The sequence below is a fragment of the Callorhinus ursinus genome, unplaced genomic scaffold (assembly GCF_003265705.2).
Source record: "Callorhinus ursinus isolate GAN/ISIS: 27379988/994484 unplaced genomic scaffold, GSC_fseal_2.0 scaffold2, whole genome shotgun sequence".
Taxonomy (NCBI): Eukaryota; Metazoa; Chordata; class Mammalia; order Carnivora; family Otariidae; genus Callorhinus; species Callorhinus ursinus.
In genome coordinates, this window is record NW_027397064.1 from 5,825,720 (window position 1) to 5,843,467 (window position 17,748).

At 46.5% G+C, this 17,748-nt stretch overlaps 1 protein-coding gene across 3 annotated transcripts in view; it reads right to left on the minus strand.

The window, feature by feature from the left end:
- Positions 1–765: 765 nt before the first annotated feature.
- Positions 766–17,748, minus strand: part of EFHD1 (EF-hand domain family member D1) — a 43,468-nt gene continuing 26,485 nt past the window's right edge. For 2 of the 3 annotated variants that reach the window (XM_025889479.2, XM_073877170.1), the window contains exons 3-4: positions 11,678–11,812; positions 766–2,063 (exon numbers count right to left, since the gene is read on the minus strand). In XM_025889479.2, coding sequence (XP_025745264.1) covers positions 1,929–2,063; positions 11,678–11,812 — 270 coding nt within the window. In that variant the 3' untranslated portion in view covers positions 766–1,928. The remainder of the gene's footprint in view (positions 2,064–11,677; positions 11,813–17,748) is intronic. The other variant, XM_073877167.1, reaches the window with a different exon arrangement.

The following is a 17,748-nucleotide window of genomic DNA, read 5'->3' on the forward strand; positions in this document are numbered from 1 at the left end:
TTCTTCCACTTAGCAATATGCATTTTAAGTTTCCTCTGTCGTTTTCAGTTTTTTTTTTCATTGCTAATATTTCTTTTCATGGCTGAATTAATATTCCATTGTACAGATGTACCGGTTTATCCATTCACCTACCGAAAAACATCTTGGCTGCTCCCAAGTTTTGGAAAGTAAGAAATAGCTGCTATAAACATTCATGTGCGGGTTTTTGTGTAGACAGAGGTTCTCAGCTTGTTTGAGAAAATGCCAAGCACGCTTCCTGGATTGTATGGTCAGAGTGTCTCCATCCCTTTTTCGTGTCCACTTCCTCGGGTGGGGAGGTTGGAGGGTGACCCTACCTGGAAAAACAATGCCCAAGAATCGTAGGTCTTGGTTTTGTGCAAAAACCGAAACGATCCTCCCTGGGGAGCTATGGGTGTTCTCTCAGGAGAGAGGTCCTTACTCAGGTCCCCAAATGCCCCAGAATCTATATGGGAAGGAGGGAGGGGTCATTGGCCCTCATCAGAGTTTCAAGGGGTCTAGGAAGCAAGAGAATTTAAGCTGCAGATTTCACCTATGGCTGAGAGAATCCTCAGTGACGGGAAGGGGGTGAGCGGCTGACACATGACCTCAGTACGCAGAATGCCCCTGAGGAAAGCTGACCCTCTAGTTACCACTCCTAACTCTACTTCCAGGAGCTGGTGTCAGGAGCCTGGGATGGATCTGACCCCTGCAAAGAACACTCTCCTCTCTCCCCCCAAATCAAAGAAGAGTAGAAGCACATGGATGTGATGGCAAAGTTCATTCGCACAGTTTATTTAAAAAGAGACAGCTGTAAAGTAGAAACGCAGATGTTTTCCTGTTGTAAAGACAGCAGTTACAAAAGAGAAGTAATAAATATGACGCTGGGAAGTATTTTTAAAAATACAGCAAACCCCTGGTATCTGCGAGCTATCCCAAGAACGCACAACATATAAAAATTTGCACTGGGTGTAGAACAGCATCACCTCAACATCTTGGGAGCAAAAGTTGGAAACTGGCCAGATGAGGATGGTCATGACTTTGGGGGTTTTGAAAAGCTCTGGATTTGTCACTTGGGAATGTAGGGGTCTGCTACAATATAATTTGCATAGTCAGAATTAACAGGGATTCTTCTACACATTAGTATCACTTCTGATTTTTCTTTTGCTCTTACAGGTGAGTAGCACAGTATTTAAGAGCAGGAGGAAAGGCTGAAATGAGAAGACATGAATGGAGGGGGTAATGAAGAGGGTGGGTCCATGGGGAATGCTACAAGGACTAGAGAAAGGTGATAGGAAGGAACAGAATGTTCAATTTTTCTACTATTTTGTCATCTCAGCAGCATGCCACTCCCCCTGTTGAAGAGGGGACAGGCAATGGTCCAGCCTGGTTTGCCTTCAACCTCACCATCATCAAAAGACCGAAGAAGCAAAAGCAACTGGCAGAACCAGGCTCAGAATGAAAACAGGGAAGGTGGATAAGAAACAAAGGGGAAGGGGACCCAGAGGGGAGAGGGGCAGAGAATTACCCAAGAAAATGGGGTGACATTAACATCACAGCCCTCCAGCGGCTATCTCCTCTGAGGACCATCAAAGAAAGAAATATCTGCACAAATTAACATTCTTTGATGCAGAACCGCAAAGGGACAAGGAAAAAGTACAAAATGCCAAGTAGAGGCACGATCTGGCTACAGCAGGGGGAGGGCGGGAAAGAGAAGCAAGGGGGGCAGCTGGCTCATCCCAGGACCCTGGGGAGGGGCTCCCACACAGGGACGAGGGCCTCCCCTGCCACCCCATGAGGCTGAGGAGTTTGCATCGGGTGGTGGGTGTGGAGGCTGGTTGGGGGGCGGGAGTGGCGGGGTGAGGATGCCCAGCCAGCTCTCTCGGGGGCATTTGTGAGGCACCGTGTGGATGGAGGTCAAGGTCGCCCGACTATGTGCTGAAAGCAGCCTTGAGCTCCCGGAAGGCCGCTTGGCGGAGCCTCCTCTTCTCTTCCTCCTGCTTCCGCTCATCTTGCTCCGCTTTTAGCTCAGCTTCAAACTTACTGGCACAGGACAAAGCTTGGACCTGCAGCAAAAACAAACCAACAGACTGAGGGAGTGGGGGAAAACTTGGAGATGGAGCAGCCCATCTAACAGAACTCAGTTGGCTGGGGCCATGTGACAAGGGAGCCTGGTCCTGCTTCGGGGCAGGACCCCCTCACCCCCCAGAGCAAAGACTCCTCTTCAGAAGTTGACTTCATCCATTACTGAGGATGCCATCGCTTTATTTGCCACTGTGTTATATACATGGTTCTACCTGCTAGGGCTGGTCTTTCCACTTCACTTCTTTTCTGGGACACTGTTTAATATCCTGCCTATTACCCACTTCTATGTCAACCTTTAATTTCACAATAATATTGTTTTATTCTAGCGGGGGGGAAAAAACAAAAACCCAAACCAAATGAACTCCCTGCTGGGATTCTGATTGCAACTGCACCATTCTGCCAGTGGCAAACAGATACCTTTACAATGTATCAATCATTCTGGGGGCGCCTGGGTGGCTCAGTCGGTTAAGTGGCTGCCTTCGGCTCAGGTCATGATCCTGGGGTCCTGGGATCGAGCCCCACGTCCGGCTCCCTGCTCAGCAGAGAGCCTGCTTCTCCCTCTCCCTCTGCCTGCCACTCTGCCTACTTGGGCTCTCTCTCTATCTCCCTGTCAAATAAATAAATAAAATCTTAAAAAACAAAAAAAACAATATATCAATCATTCTGAATTGACTTCTGAATAGTATGTGTTTTGGGGGATGTTGTGAATGGGATTTAGTGCCAATTTCTTTAAACCTAGTTTATCTGTAATTATACCGTTTCACATACATCCATCTTAAAACCCTCTATTCTGGAACCGATGCAAGTTTTCCCGTCTCAGTGTCTCATCAATTTGGTAAAATTCCCAAACCCACTGGGTCTGCACGTTATTTTAGTAAAGATTGCCAAATTGCTTTCCGAAGTAGCTGTTCCAGTTTACACCCCCACCGTCATGGAATGTGAGTACTCATTTCCCCACAGCCTCGCCAACGTTTATCAGTAATCTTTCTCCTGTTTGCCAATCTGATAGGGAAAAAAACCCACAAACCTGGCATCTTCTTTTATATCCTTTTTGCTGAATTACCCATTTCCCTGGGGTTTCCCACTTCTCCATTCTTTAGAAATTTAGACTTAGTCCCGTTACATATTTCTCAGTTATTTAGTCTTTTGCTTGTCTAACTTCACGGTATCTGAGGCCATGGGAATATTTAAATTTTGATGTAATCAAAATCTTCAACCATCCATTCTGGCTTCTTTCTCTCTCTCTAAGTAGGCTCCACGCCCAAGGCGGGGCTTGAACTCACGGCTCAAGACCCAGAGAACAAGAGTCACATGCTCTACCAACTGAGCCAGCCAGGCGCCCCATGGCTTTTCTCTCTTCTGTCATGTTTAAGGTCTTCTATATCCCAGGGCTCTAAACCCATCTTCCTCTCATATTTTTCTAGTTTTATATTCCCATTCAGCTCTTAAATTCACCCACACTGTATGTTAGTGAAGGAATATATACAATAGAAGGATTTTACTTCATTTTCCTAAGTGGAGAGCCAATTTTCTCAACACCCTTTTATTGAATAGCCCATTATTTTTCCACTGATTTGAAAATGATCTTCTTCATGTCCTAAATTCCCACATGAAGAAGGTCTGTTTTTACTATTTTCTATCTTGTTCCACTAATTTTATTCCCGCACCTGCACTGCATTATTTAATATTACTGCTTAAGGAATGCCTTGATATTAATGAGGAAAGTATTCTCCATTATGCTGACTAAGCACATTGTTGTTGTTTTTTTTTTTTTAAGATTTTATTTATTTATTCGACAGAGAGAGACACAGTGAGAGAGGGAACACAAGCAAGGGGAGTGGGAGAGGGAGATGCAGGCTTCCCGCTGAGCAGGGAGCCCGATGCGGGACTCGATCCCACGACCCCGGGATCATGGCCTGAGCCGAAGGCAGACGCTTAACGACGGAGCCACCCAGGCACCCCAACTAAGCACACTCTTTTCACATTTTTATTTATTTATTTATTTATTTATTTTACGATTTATTTATTTATTTATTTGAGAAAGAGCAAGCGTGCATGCGTGTGAGTGGGGAGGAGGGGCAGAGGGAGAAGGGAAGCAGACTCCCTAACCCCAAGCCCCCAGCACAGAGCCCAGTGCAGACCCATCCCACAACCCCGAGGTCATGACCTCCGCTGAAATCAAGAGTACGATGCTCAACCGACTGAGCCACCCAGGCACCCCTATTTATTTTTTTAAAGTAGGCTCCACGCCCAGCATGGATGGAGCCCAACATGATGCTTGAACTCATGACCCTGAGATCAAGACGTGAGCCGAGATCAAGAGTCAGACGCTTAACCGACTCCGTCCAGGCACCGCTTTTTTCATATTTTTAAATGTCTTCCTATGAATGAGTATTAAACTTACCAAATGTTTTGAGATTATCTCACTGAAATGATCACATTTTTCATATTTGATACCTATGAGATTTTTAAAAATTACCCCTGCAGTCTTAACATAAACTTCAAATGTTTTAAGATTCTCACAGCTATATTCATTACATTAATATTTTTTCTGATGTGTTTTTATTTGATGTTATCAGAATCATGATGGCTTTAGAGAATGAATCTTTTTCAGTATGTTTGAATTAGTTTGGGACATTGAAAAAAAATGTGTAACATTGAAGAATTAATCCCTAAATTCCCCAGCTTAACCGTTTTTTTTGGGGGGGAGGGAGTTAACCTAAATGCCTTTACAATTCATCACATTGTCTACCTATTATCTCAAATTTATAAAAAAGCATTCCCTTTCATTCAGTATTTAATGATTTTAAATCAGTGTGTCCTAACCTCTATTTTTTTTTTTTTTAATTTTAGGTAGACTCCAAGTCCAACATGGGGCTCGATCCCTGAAATCTAGAGTTCCAACGTTCTATCGACTGAACCAGCCAGGTGCCCTGACCTCTCACTATTTTTAACTAGCATGTTCCTGGGTCCATCATCTTTTCTCCATCATGAGCTTCCACGTTTGGGTGTCTCCTTGTGTATTCTCTGGTTCACTCATTCACTTCCCTGCCAACGCGGCTGAGATTTACCGTTTCTGACAATGCTCTTTTATCCTGTCCGTTCTGGTTTTCAATCCATTACCTCTTGGGTAGCACAGTGCAGATTCTCACATCTCAATGAAAAATGGTAACATCCGTTCCTACATTCTCCCTGCACTGCACAGGGGTCCATGTCTGAACACAGGATCTCTCTGACAATTATTAACCACAAAGTCTTATGCTTTTACTCTTTCCGAATCAGAATCCCTAGGGGTAGGGACTAGGAAATTATGTTTTCAAAATTTCCCAGGTACTTCTTAGGCACTTGAGGCCCTGCTCTGTCCCAGACAGTTCTCTTCTGGCTCCCTACATCAGAGTCACTAGAAGACAGATTTAATTGCCTAGAGTAGAGCCCGCTCATGCTGGCTCTCATCAACCTCTATCCCTGGACTCAGGCCGAAAATTTGGACCCCAAGTCCCTCTGTCTAGCCCTGACACCTCTCCTCACCTTTATTTATTTTTTTCCTTGTTTGGTTTTCAGGAATTTTATGAGCTGCTGTTAAATATTAAAAGTTAAAAAAAAAAACAGGGACGCCTGGGTGGCTCAGTCGGTTAAGCATCTGCCTTCGACTCAGGTCATGATCCCAGGGTCCTCATCGGGCTCCTTGCTCAGCAGGAAACCTGCTTCTCCCTCTGCCTGCCACTCCCCCTACTTGTGTTCTCTATCTCTCTGACAAATAAAATCTTTAAAAAATATATTAAAAGTTAAATTATATAAATCTATAATTAAATATTAGAAACAAAAGAAATAAATATTACAAAGTCATTGCTTCCTGATTATCTTGCTACATTTTACTCTTTCTGTTTTGGAGGTTGTCTGTTTCAGTTATATCTCTAAGGTGGGAATCCTACACAATAATGCGCTGTGACTCCAAATCCACGTTCAGCAACATCCTGTTGGAAGCTTGAAAGCAACCCTAAACTAATGGGAGTATTTACACCTTGGAACCCAACAAAATGCTACAAAGTAGGGCTTCATTTATTGTTTCACTGACAATCTTTTCTTAAGAAAGTGATGGGAAGTGTTAAAAATGCAGACTAAGCTGAAAAATGTGTAGTGTCTGTAGCCTTTCTATTATGAATAGCTCCAAAGAAATTCAGGGAATATTCTTCCAGTACTTGAAGACTATTACCAATTTGGCAAGCGGGCACCTGGGTGGCTCAGTCAGTGAAGTGTCTGCCTTCGGTTCAGGTCATGATCCCGGGGTCCCGGGATGGAACCCCACATTAGGCTCCCTGCTCAGCAGGGAGTCTGCTTCTCCATCTCCCTCTGCCCCCCCCATGCTCTCTCAAATAAATAAATACAATCTTAAAAAAAAAAATTCAGCGAAGAAGTTGCTCACATCATCGAGGAATGAATGAAATTCTGACATATGTCCCTTCACTTTTTCTTATGAATTAACTTAAACAAAATATCAACCAACATTCATGTTGGACCTAGATTCTTTTGTCAGTTGCAACCATAGGCTGACAACAGATACAGAGCCCAGCAAAAATCAAGGAGCCATTCTTTGAGAATCAATAGACTATGTGGAATTTACAATTAAAGTAGTATATACTTTATTATTTGTAAATTGTGTGCTATCTATCCTTTATATCATTAAAATTTATAATAAACGTAGGCATATATGTACATGCATACTCTGTTCGGAGAGCCAGTTGCTGAACATTCACCAACAAACCACTGTCTAAGCCTCAATGTCCTCAGCTGCAGAGCAGGATGCTACCACCTCCCTCCAGAGTGTCTGTGTGAGCGTTAGATAAGGCATAGGCCTAAGGCCCACCTGTCCACTACTGCTGGTCAGGTCAGAGGGCGAGAGGTCCTTGTAACTCCCTCACGTGGGGTCCTTGTTCTGCACTATAAAAGTCTACCTCTTGGGGCGCCTGGGTGGCTCAGTAGGTTAAGCATCTGCCTTCAGCTCAGGTCATGACCTCAGGGGCCTAGATTCGAGCCCCATGTAGGGCTCCCTGCTCAGCAGGGAGTTTGCTTCTTCCTCTGCTTCTGCCCCTCCCCCTGCTTGTGCTCTCTCGCTCTCTCTCTCAAATAAATAAATAAAATCTTAAAAAAAAAAAAAGTCGGGACACCTGGGTGGCTCAGTCGGTTAAGTGTCTGCCTTCGGCTCAGGTCATGATCACAGGGTCCTGGATTTGAGCCCCATGTAGGGCTCCCTGCTCAGCAGGGAGCCTGCTTCTCCCTCTGCTCCCTCTGCCTCTGCCGCTCCCCCTGCTTGTTTTCTCTCTCTCTCTACCAAATAAACAAATAAAATCTTAAAAAAAAAAAAAAAAGTCCACCTCTCTCTTTGATTCTATTGTCTGTGAGTCCCGCCTCGACAATCACCCCACTCCGTGTCTTCATGTTTTCTTCTCTGTGGACCACTTCCCTGGGCTCTAAAAACACACCAACATCTGTCTACTCTAGGTTTAAAAACGACAACAAACCAGAAGTTCTTCTCTAATCCCAAGCTACCACCCCCACTTTGTCCAGGCCTCCTCTGCCAGTCATCTACACAGAAAAGTCAGGCTGTTCCTCCCCAGTTCCCACTCAACTCTTACCCTACTGCCAACTGCCCTCCACAGGGAACCTGGTCTCTCAAAAATCTCCAGCTGACCCGCGTGCCAGACCCAAGATCCCCAGTCTGGCCTCATCTGACTTCAACTTTTCTTAAAAGTGCTCCTGTCCTCCAAAATGGCATTTTCCTCCAGGGTTTCCTTGTATCTCCGCTTACATCCTTCCCCACAGTCCAGTCACCGTTGCGTTCTACCATAGTCACTCTCCTCTAATTCTTGAGGTGCTACTTGTATCTCGTGAAGGCAGATCCCACGGTCTGTGTAGTCGGGCGTCCATGAAGGATATTCCGTTCCTCCCTTCTCCCGTCCTCCGAGACGTTCCCCTGGCACATGGCCCGAGGGTCTGGGGAGACGGACCCAACCCTGGGCTCCAGAAGAAAGCCCAGTCAGGGTAATGGTATTCCAGCTCTTGCCAGTGCTTGGTTCAGCAACGGACAAGTGTGAAAGAAGATTATTCCACGACCCTCAGTATCTAGCGTCCCCATCCTTCCTAGCAGCAGAATCACAGCTGGGCACACAGATCCCGAGGAAGAAAGGCATTTGGTATTCTCCCACGCAGCCAGGTATGACCAAATTTTGTCCCGCAGAACACGAATGAAACTATTTGCAGCCCTTCATTTTTTTTTTTATTTATTTAAGCAATCTCTATACCGATGTGGGGCTCAAACCCATGACCCTGAAATCAAAAGTCACATGCTCTTCTGACTGAGCCAGCCAGGCGCCCCCATTGTGCCTTTCAAATGAAAGGGCATATACCATTCCCTTCCTTAAACCATTCCCGTGGAGGGGGGCATTTCCGTGTCTTGATTTTTTAAAATATCATCACTCCCTCTCTACACAGCTCCACAAGCCTAGTCCTAGTGGCATTTTTTTTTTTTTTACTATCTACCTCCAAGCTAGCAGTCATTAAGTATGACTCCAGCTTCTCCCCAGGCCAGTCCATCCCCAGTACGCAGCGCTGCTCAGGTGGAGGCCCTCCAAGGGCCCCCGGCACCGGCAGCCATGTGTCCCAAGCAAGGCTGTGCAGAGCTCAGTCAGCTCCATGGTACCTGGGCCCTACCCTGGAAAATCCCAAGTAGGTCTCAGGGCGGGGGGGGGGGGGGGGGGGGGGGGGCAGGGGAACCTGAGAAGCTGGTCTGCAGATAATTCTGGTGGTTAGCAGGCTGGGGAGGCCTGACCTTCAGGGGAGACCAGAGCTCCCTGTACAACTGCATCCGGTGTGGACGGGGGCCAGCCTCCCAACGTTCTTTACCCTCTGTGCCTCGGAGCCTTTATGCTTGCTGTTCCCACGGCAGGAACGCCCTCCCTTGATTACAAGGTGAATCCCCATTCATCTCTGAACATCTGTCGCAAATGTCAGCTCCTTGATGGCCCTCTCCCAAATCGGCGTGATGATGCCTTCCATTCGTCAGTCATGCAAACATTTAGTGAGGGCCATTATGAGCCAGGCTCTGTAATTACAAAGATAACACACCTACTCTGCCTTTGAGTCTGGGTTGAGGAGGCAGACATACAACAAGTTCAAAACATTTCGTTGTTATTCTTTTAATCTTTTCTCCTCCTTATAAAAATCATGCACACACATTATAAAACTATTCCAAAAATATAAAAAAGAAGTCCCTCAGTCAGTCATAGCTATTACTAAGACTTGGGTATGTAATTATCCAGGTTGTATTCAGTATTTAACAAAATTGGGTTTCAAACATAATGTTTTGCTTCCTTTGTTTTGGACATCTGTCCACACACGAGTGCGGCTGCACCTCATTCTCCAATAGCTTCAGGATGTGCAAACGGGCGGGCGTGCCACCAGGGACTCAATTCCCTGACGATGGAAGCTCTAGTTGTTTCCAATTTTTCTCTGTTAATGCTGTATAAAATCCCTGTCTACACGTCTATGTTTATTTGCATGAGTGCCTCTAAGGGGTAAAATCCTAGGGGCAGAATCCCAGAAGTAAATGACACGAAGCATTCACAGCTAGCCCCAAACTGCTCTCTGAAAAGCTGGGACAATTTCTGCACTCTCACCAAAAATGTCTGAGAATAGGCGAGGGGCAGAGGGAAAGGTAGAGAATCTTAAGCAGGCTCCATGCCTGTCAGGACCCGAGCCAAACTCAAGAATCTACCGAGCCACCCAGGCGCCCCTTGAACAGATACATTATAATACCATTTCTGTTTGTAGTAGAAGCACACAGAAGTGGGTGGACTTTCTCAGGAAAAGCAGCCAAACTCTGCTCCCTCCACTCTTTAAACATGGAAGGAGTTGAGTTTTCTAGGAAGAGGCCTTTGGGTTGGGTATTCCAGGTGGAGAAATAGCAGGCACTAGGCCCCAGTGGTGAAAAGGCATGGCAGTTATTTGAAGAAATGCGCACGGGGTGGAGACCAGAGCAAGGATCAGAGTTGGGTTACAAGATTCTTCATCGTTCCCAGAGACTTCTTGCAGCCTTTAACAAGAGCATGGTATGCTGAGTTGCAGCAGTGGCCCCAAAAAATGTCACATTAAACTTGGGTCTCAATCTTAGGCCCCTGCCCAAGGCATCATGAAAGATCCGCCAAGTGTTGGCTCATTGGGCAATGAATGGAGAGGACCCATCCTTCCAGAATTCACCCACCCCTCCTCTCTATTCCCTCTCTTTCAAGGCTGAGAGTTTGTTTTCCTCCCTAGACTATGTGTGTCCTGGGGAAGGCAAGGTTTGTCTATTACCTCCTGGTGAAGGAGTTGTATTTCCAGAGCTTAGTGTGCCTGGCATTGCCAGAACTGTGTTGAACCAAGGCTAAGTCATGAAGGAAGGGCCAAACCACTTTCAGGATTGGACCCAGGATGCTAGCGTTGAAGGTGCCATGAGTGGTTGGCCTGTCCCGAGAACCCTGAGATGAGGGCAGGAGGAATACAGGTGTTAGGGGCCCGCCATGATTCACCGTCTACATATTGGCAGAATGATGCCTGACATGGTCTCTAAGTGGCATCACGGGGATGTAGGAGACAGTGCTACTCAGGGGCCAGCGTGGCCAGGATGTTTGCCAGGGACACTGTCTCTCTGGGCACACTCCTGGAATAAGCAAACACTTCCCAAGAGGCTGGCTTCCATCTGGGATGGGAGGGAGTCCCAACAGCTCCTATCACGTATCGAGTGCTCACAGTGAGCCAGGCACTTGCTAAACACTTTCTATAGGTGAGCTCATTTAATCCTCATAGCCATCCTATTATCACCCCCATTGTACAGATGAGAAAACTGAGGCACAGAGCGGTAACAGGGTCAGTGGAGGAGACAGGATCTGACCCCAGGCAGTGCTCCCCCACTGCGCTCTACTACTCTGGCTGACCGGGGCTTTGAGGGGCTCTCTGAATTCTCTTTCTGCAGGGGTGCTCTGTGGAGATGAATATGACAGTGCCCAGCCAGGGGGAGGCTCTCCAAAAATGTTTGATGACGGGATGAATGTGTGAATGAATGGAAGCACCCAGAAGGGCTCTGGGGCCACGCACTGGAGACTGCTTCCCAACCCCGAACCACTGTCAGTGGAGCACGTACTGATTCCAATCGGAGCAGGGGGCAGGCCACCGGGGCGCCCTCCTCTGGCCCCATTGTTCACTTGTTCACTTAAGATGTAAAGGTAGAGGCATCTGCTCCAGTAATTCAACTGTGGCTTGGGGCAGAGAGGAGTTCTTTTGGGAAGTCTGGATCCAGAGTCGATCCGGGAGCCTCGTACCAGCAAACCCATTTGGATCAGAAACCAGGATGGAACGCACTTACCATCTGATCGTTTTTCCATTTTGCTTCGCATTTTCAGGTTGCATGCAGACACACTCATCCCCCTTCAATCACACAATACGCACACTTAAGCTATTGCTGTTCTGCTTGTCCTGGGCGAGTGAATGAAGGAGACACTGAGCTCCTGTTGGGCAGGGTGAAGGGAGGGAGGACGGTCCTGCACAAGAAGCAAGCACCCACCTTGGCTTCAAAGAAGTCCTTGGCACCTTTGACGCCCTCCTGGGCCACATCGATCTCGGAGAGCTTGGCCAGCGCCATCAGCCCGCTGTCCTCCCCCAGCTCCCCCGCGGCGGCCTTGTGGAATATGAGCAGGAACTGCAGGGAAGGGTGGATCAGAGCCCAGGTCAACCTCACGGAGACTCACAGCGATCCCCGCCAGCCCAGGGGAAAGTCATGAGTGCCAAGAATACGAAAAAGGGTATAAATATGTGCACGGGACCAATTATTTTTCCCTTATCACACTGTCAAAAATAAATACATGCCCATTTTCCACAAGAACGTAGGGAAATGGGCACCTTCGTATCCAGTGGAAGGAAATGTAAACCGATTCAAATTTTTTGGAGGGCACTCTGGAAGTATTTACCAAAAATAAAATGCTTTCACCTTTCCAACCATTAATTCCACTGCCGGGGCATCTGTCCCTCAGAAACATTTGCACAATAGTTTAAGAAGCATTGTCTATAAAAGCAAAAACTTGGCAATGTCCTAGTTTTTGGCCACGAAAGAAAACAATCCAATAGACCTACATGAACTACTTTCTTAAAATTAAATAATCTCGATGTTTTTTTAATCATCCATATTTTCTGTTTGTGTCCCATTTTTGCATTAGATTGCTTACTTTTGCTAGTGTTTTCCTTTAAAGATTTTATTTTTTAAGTAATGTCTACATCCAATGTTGGGTCAGAACTCACAACCCTGAGATCAAGAGTCACAAGCTCTACCAACTGAGCCAGCCAGGCACCCCTCACAAGTGTTCTTCTTTTCTTTTTCTTTTTTCTTTTTAATAACTTTTTATTTATTTATTTATTTGTGACAAAGAGAGAGCCCAAGCAGGGGGAGCAGCAGAGGGAGAGGGAGAAGCAGGCTCCCTGCTGAGCAGGGAGCCCGACGCGGGGCTCAGTCCCAGGACCCAGGGATCATGACCTGAGCCGAAAGCAGACGCTTAACCAACTGAGCCACCCAGACATCCCCTCACAGGTGTTTTCTAAGAGATCTTTATAGAACGTGGTATGTTTCAAATACTTCAGCTATCACTTACCTTTTCATCGTATTTATGATCATTTTTGACTTTCAAAAATTTTATATAAATTATCAGTCTTTTCCTTCTCTCTCCCCAGTGCACCAGGGTTATGCTGAGAAAAACCTTTCTTGCCACCAAGGTTACAGAAACAATCACCTATGTTTTTGTCTATTGCTTTTATGATCCCGTTTTTTGTTAAACGTGTAAATATTTAATCTTTGAAATTTATTCTGATCTATCCTGTGAGGTTGATCATTAACCCTATTTTCTTCCAAATGCTTAGTTAGCAATCCCCACACCATTTATGGAATAATCCACCCTCTTCCTCCAGATTCCAAAGGGTGGCCTGAATGCATTAATCTTTTTTTTTTCCTGAATGCATTCATCTTTAAAGCCAATTTGTACTAAAGCCTCCAAAGGATAGATGCCCGCCCCCCCCCGAATATATTTTTAAATAAATAAGCCAGCCTGAAAAGGCAGGTCTCCCAGCTTCTAGCCCTTCCCCCAAGGTGATTTTACGACTTTTACTTCTCTAAAGAATTTTGGTGAATTTGTCAAACAGCTGTTGTCCAAGCTTCTATAATTTGTTTTTCCAAGTCAGCACTGAAAGAGGCCTCTCCAGGTTTTAGGTGCTACATAAAACACATGTGTCTACAGGGGAATCTTGTGTTTTCGGGGTTTTTTTTCTTTTCTTTTCTTCATGACCATCCCCTCTAAAGAATGGCTTCCCCAAGGGAAAAGGGCATTACCTAAAGTAGACTGAGAGCCAAACAACTCCAACGGGCTTTCCAAATTCCAACCTGGCTGTGTTTTCTTGCCAAGACTCTTAGTCCCTAGAGGGAAGTGTGTTTCATTAAGTGGAAGGCTCAGCCTCTACCACCATCACCCCAAACTGCCATGCGAATAAGCCTTTCTTTGTAATTCTTGCTTCAGATTTCTTAACTCCACTGTGGATGCTGCCACATGAGAAGCAAGGGGTGAAGCAAGATGCTCAAAGACGTGTAGCTTTGTACAAGCTGCCGGGGGCCACTTGACTCCACAGAAATGCCACGTTCATCCACCTGCAGCTTCCAACTTCCTCACTAGAGGCCGGCAAAGGCTCAGTTTGCTGCAGACTATCAGAGCCAGAATAAGGGCTCCAAGTCTCGGAAAACAAGCCCTTGGGAGGTGAGGCTCCTGAGAACAGGATGGAGGGCAAGGGGGCTTGGGGGGGGACGGTTGTAGCCAGCTCTCATGGAAGAGAATGCAGCCGCCAAGATGCCAGCACTGGAAATGTGAGCCATTTGCAGAGGGAAGGAGTGAAAACCTGTCCCTCAGCACCCTCCCACCCTTAAAATATTTACAGCTTACAGAACACCCACTATCCCTCCCTTGCTTCACAAGGCCAATACAAAACGGGTAGCCCCTTCACACTGGGAAGGCAGCTCTAGAAAGATGGAGCATGACCCCAGCCTAGCAACAATCCAAGTGACCTTGGTTGGGGGGGGGCATGTCTCCTTATCCCTGAGGCTCATTTTTCTCACATCTACAGTGGAGGTGGTATTTACAGGCGGGCTTAAAGTACTCCTCATGGATCTTTTTTTCCCATGTGTGCTCACTCTCTCTGCCAGCTCACAGAGGACCAACAGCAGCCCTGTCATAACTTAGGCGTCACCCGGCCCCAGCCAGTTAAAGGAAAAAAAAAAAAATCCAGCTCAACCTGAAAATGTTCAGCCTTCCAGAAAAGCATGCCAGGCATTCTCATTTGATTTTATTATAATCACCAACTCCTGAATGACAATTTCTCCAACTGCCCAGCCTTGTTTGTCTTCCTATTTATAGTCCACAAAGACTGGTATGTTGTGGGGAATTGGAAAGTGTCCTAGCTGTGACTATGAGCAAAGGGGGGAGGGGGGAGAGAAGCAGCAGAAAACAAAGGAACAGAAAGAGGACTAACAAAGCTAAAACAGTGATTTCAGACACGAGCTATCAAATGCTTCTGATAAATTTAAAGAATTTTTCAACTTGGGGCGCCTGGGTGGCTCAGTCATTAAGCGTCTGCCTTTGGCTCACGTCATGATCCCGGGGTCCTAGGATCGAGCCCAGCATTGGGCTCCCTGCTCCGCGGGAAGCCTGCTTCTCCCTCTCCCACTCCCCCTGCTTGTGTTCTCTCTCTCGCTGTGTCTCTCTCTGTCAAATAAATAAATATATAATCTTTAAAAAATTTTTTTTTAATTTAATTTTTTTTAAGTAAACGCTACCCTTAACATGGGACTCGAACTCAGAACCCCAAGATCAAGAGTCACATGCTCATGTCCACAATAGCCAAACTGTGGAAAGAGCCAAGATGTCCATCGACAGATGAATGGATAAAGAAGATGTGGTATATATACACAATGGAATATTATGCAGCCATCCAAAGGAATGAGATCTTGCCATTTGCAACAACGTGGCTGGAACTGGAGGGTGTTATGCTGAGCGAAATAAGTCAGTCAGTCAGAGAAAGACATGTATCATATGACCTCACTGATATGAGGAATTCTTAATCTCAGGAAACAAACTGAGGGTTGCTGGAGTTGGTGGGGGGTGGGAGGGACGGCGTGGCTGGGTGATAGACATTGGGGCGGGTATGTGCTAGGGTGAGCGCTGTGAATTGTGCAAGACTGTTGAATCACAGACCTGTACCTCTGAAACAAATAATGCAATATATGTTAAGAAAAAAAAAAGAAGAAGACAGCAGGAGGGGAAGAATGAAGGGGGGGAAATCGGAGGGGGAGACGAGCCATGAGAGATGATGGACTCTGAAAAACAAACTGAGGGTTCTAGAGGGGAGGGGGTGGGAGGATGGGTTAGCCTGGTGATGGGTATTAAGGAGGGCACGTTCTGCGTGGAGCACTGGGTGTTACGCACAAACAATGAATCATGGAACAGTACATCAAAAACTAATGATGTAATGTATGGTGATTAACATAACAATAAAAAACTTAAAGAAAGAGTCGCATGCTCTACCAACTGAGACAGCCAGGCACCCTAAATTAAAAAAAAAAAAAAAAGTTAATTTCATGGTTCTGACTGGTAATGCAAATACTTGCCCTGAATTAGTTAGCACTCTAAGATTGCAAGTGACAGAAACAAACTTGTTGACTTAAGCAAAAAGGTTTCTGTTATATAAAAACGCTGACTTAGGGCGCCTGGGTGGCTCAGTTGCTTAAGCGACTGCCTTCAGCTCAGGCCATGCTCCTGGAGTCCCGGGATCGAGTCCCGCATCGGGCTCCCTGCTCGGCAGGGAGTCTGCTTCTCCCTCTGACCCTCCCCCCTCTCATGTGCTCTCTCTCTCATTCTCTCTCTCAAATAAATAAATAAATAAATCTTAAAAAAAAAAAACGCTGACTTAATCTTGCAGGAACAGCCACCTACAGAACCAGATTTGCAATACTTCACCCCAATTTCAAATTCCTAGGACAGGGAATCTAGTGGACCTAGTCTGGTGAGGGTCCATCCATGGTCCGATCAGCAATGATGAGGCTGATGGGCAACCCAGCACAGCCAGGGCCCCACCCAAGGGAGGGTAGAGTAGGAGAAAATGGAACCCACAATTCCCAGTACTGACAGGTATCCAGTAAACCCATCACTCAACCTTTGTACAAAACCACCACACATCTGGCCTTGGAGCAATTCTTCTTTAAGAGAGATATCATGGCGGGGCACCTGGGTGGCTCAGTCGGTTAAGTGTCTGCCTTTGGTTCAGGTCACCAGCCCTATATGGGGCTCCTTGCTCAGCGGGGAGTCTGCTTCTCCCTCTGTCTGCCGCTCCCCCTGCTTGTGCTGTCTGTCTGTCAAATAAATAAAATAAATCCTAAAAAAAAGAATAATAATAGGGCACCTGGGTGGCTCAGTCATTAAGCATCTGCCTTCGGCTCAGGTCATGGTCCGAGGGTCCTGGGATCGAGCCCAGCATCAGGCTCCCTGCTCAGCAGGAAGCCTGCTTCTCCCTCTCCCACTCCCCTTGCTTGTGTTCCCTCTCTCACTGTGTCTCTCTCTGTCAAATAAATAAAAACTAAAAATAATAATAATAATAATAAAGTAGGCTCTGTGCCCAATGTGGGGCTTGAACTTATGACCATGGGATCAAGAGTCACAAAGAGTCACATGCTCCACCGACTGAGCCAGCCAGGTGCCCCCACATGCATTCTTTTCATAATTGGAAAGGAAATGGTTTAAAAGAAAGAGCAATTGCTTTGTACACTGGGGGAAAGTAGCATAATAGCACTTAACGGAGACATCCATTCCATATCAAAGAGCTTTTATGTGGACGTGACCTGCTTTGGTCAATTTAATCCAAAGAGAAAGAAAGAGAACCGAAACATTCACTAAGCACCTACTAAATGCCCGGCTGTGAGGGAAGAGCCGTACAAGTGAGCAATTTTGTCTGTCTGGCAACCTGGCCCCCATGTGATGATGATGGTGGGACCGCGGGCCACGGGGCCCTGTGGTGCATGACCTGGACCCAGCCAATCCTAGTCCCCTGAGTGCAATGACTGGTCAGGAGGTGGGCACGTGTGCCTAGCAGCACCATTCAGAGGCCAGCTGAGACTGGTTCAGGCCCCGCGGCTGCTAACCTGGGACCGTGGAACCTGGAGCTGCTGGTAGCCATCTTGGCAGGCATCAGGGAGAACACGCAATGTGGAAAGAAAAGGTGAGGTGGACACAGAAGAAAGCACGGTCGAGGTATGACCAGAGAAAGATGCTGCACTACTGTGCCCAACGCACTTCCGCTTCTTCATCTCCCAGCTCCGGAAGCCGAGAGTTGTTTGTTTGTTGTTTTCCTGTGTAAACGAGCTGGCATTCTCTGTCACTTGCCATCAGGAGTTCTAACTGATTCAGGCATGGAGGGAGGACTCCCTTCTCACAACAGTCCTGAGGGAAAGCTATTAACACCCCTATTTTTTTTAAAGAGTTTATTTATTTATGCAGAGAGAGAGAGAGAGAGTGCGAGTAAGGGGGAGGGGCAGACGGAGAGGGAGAATCTCAA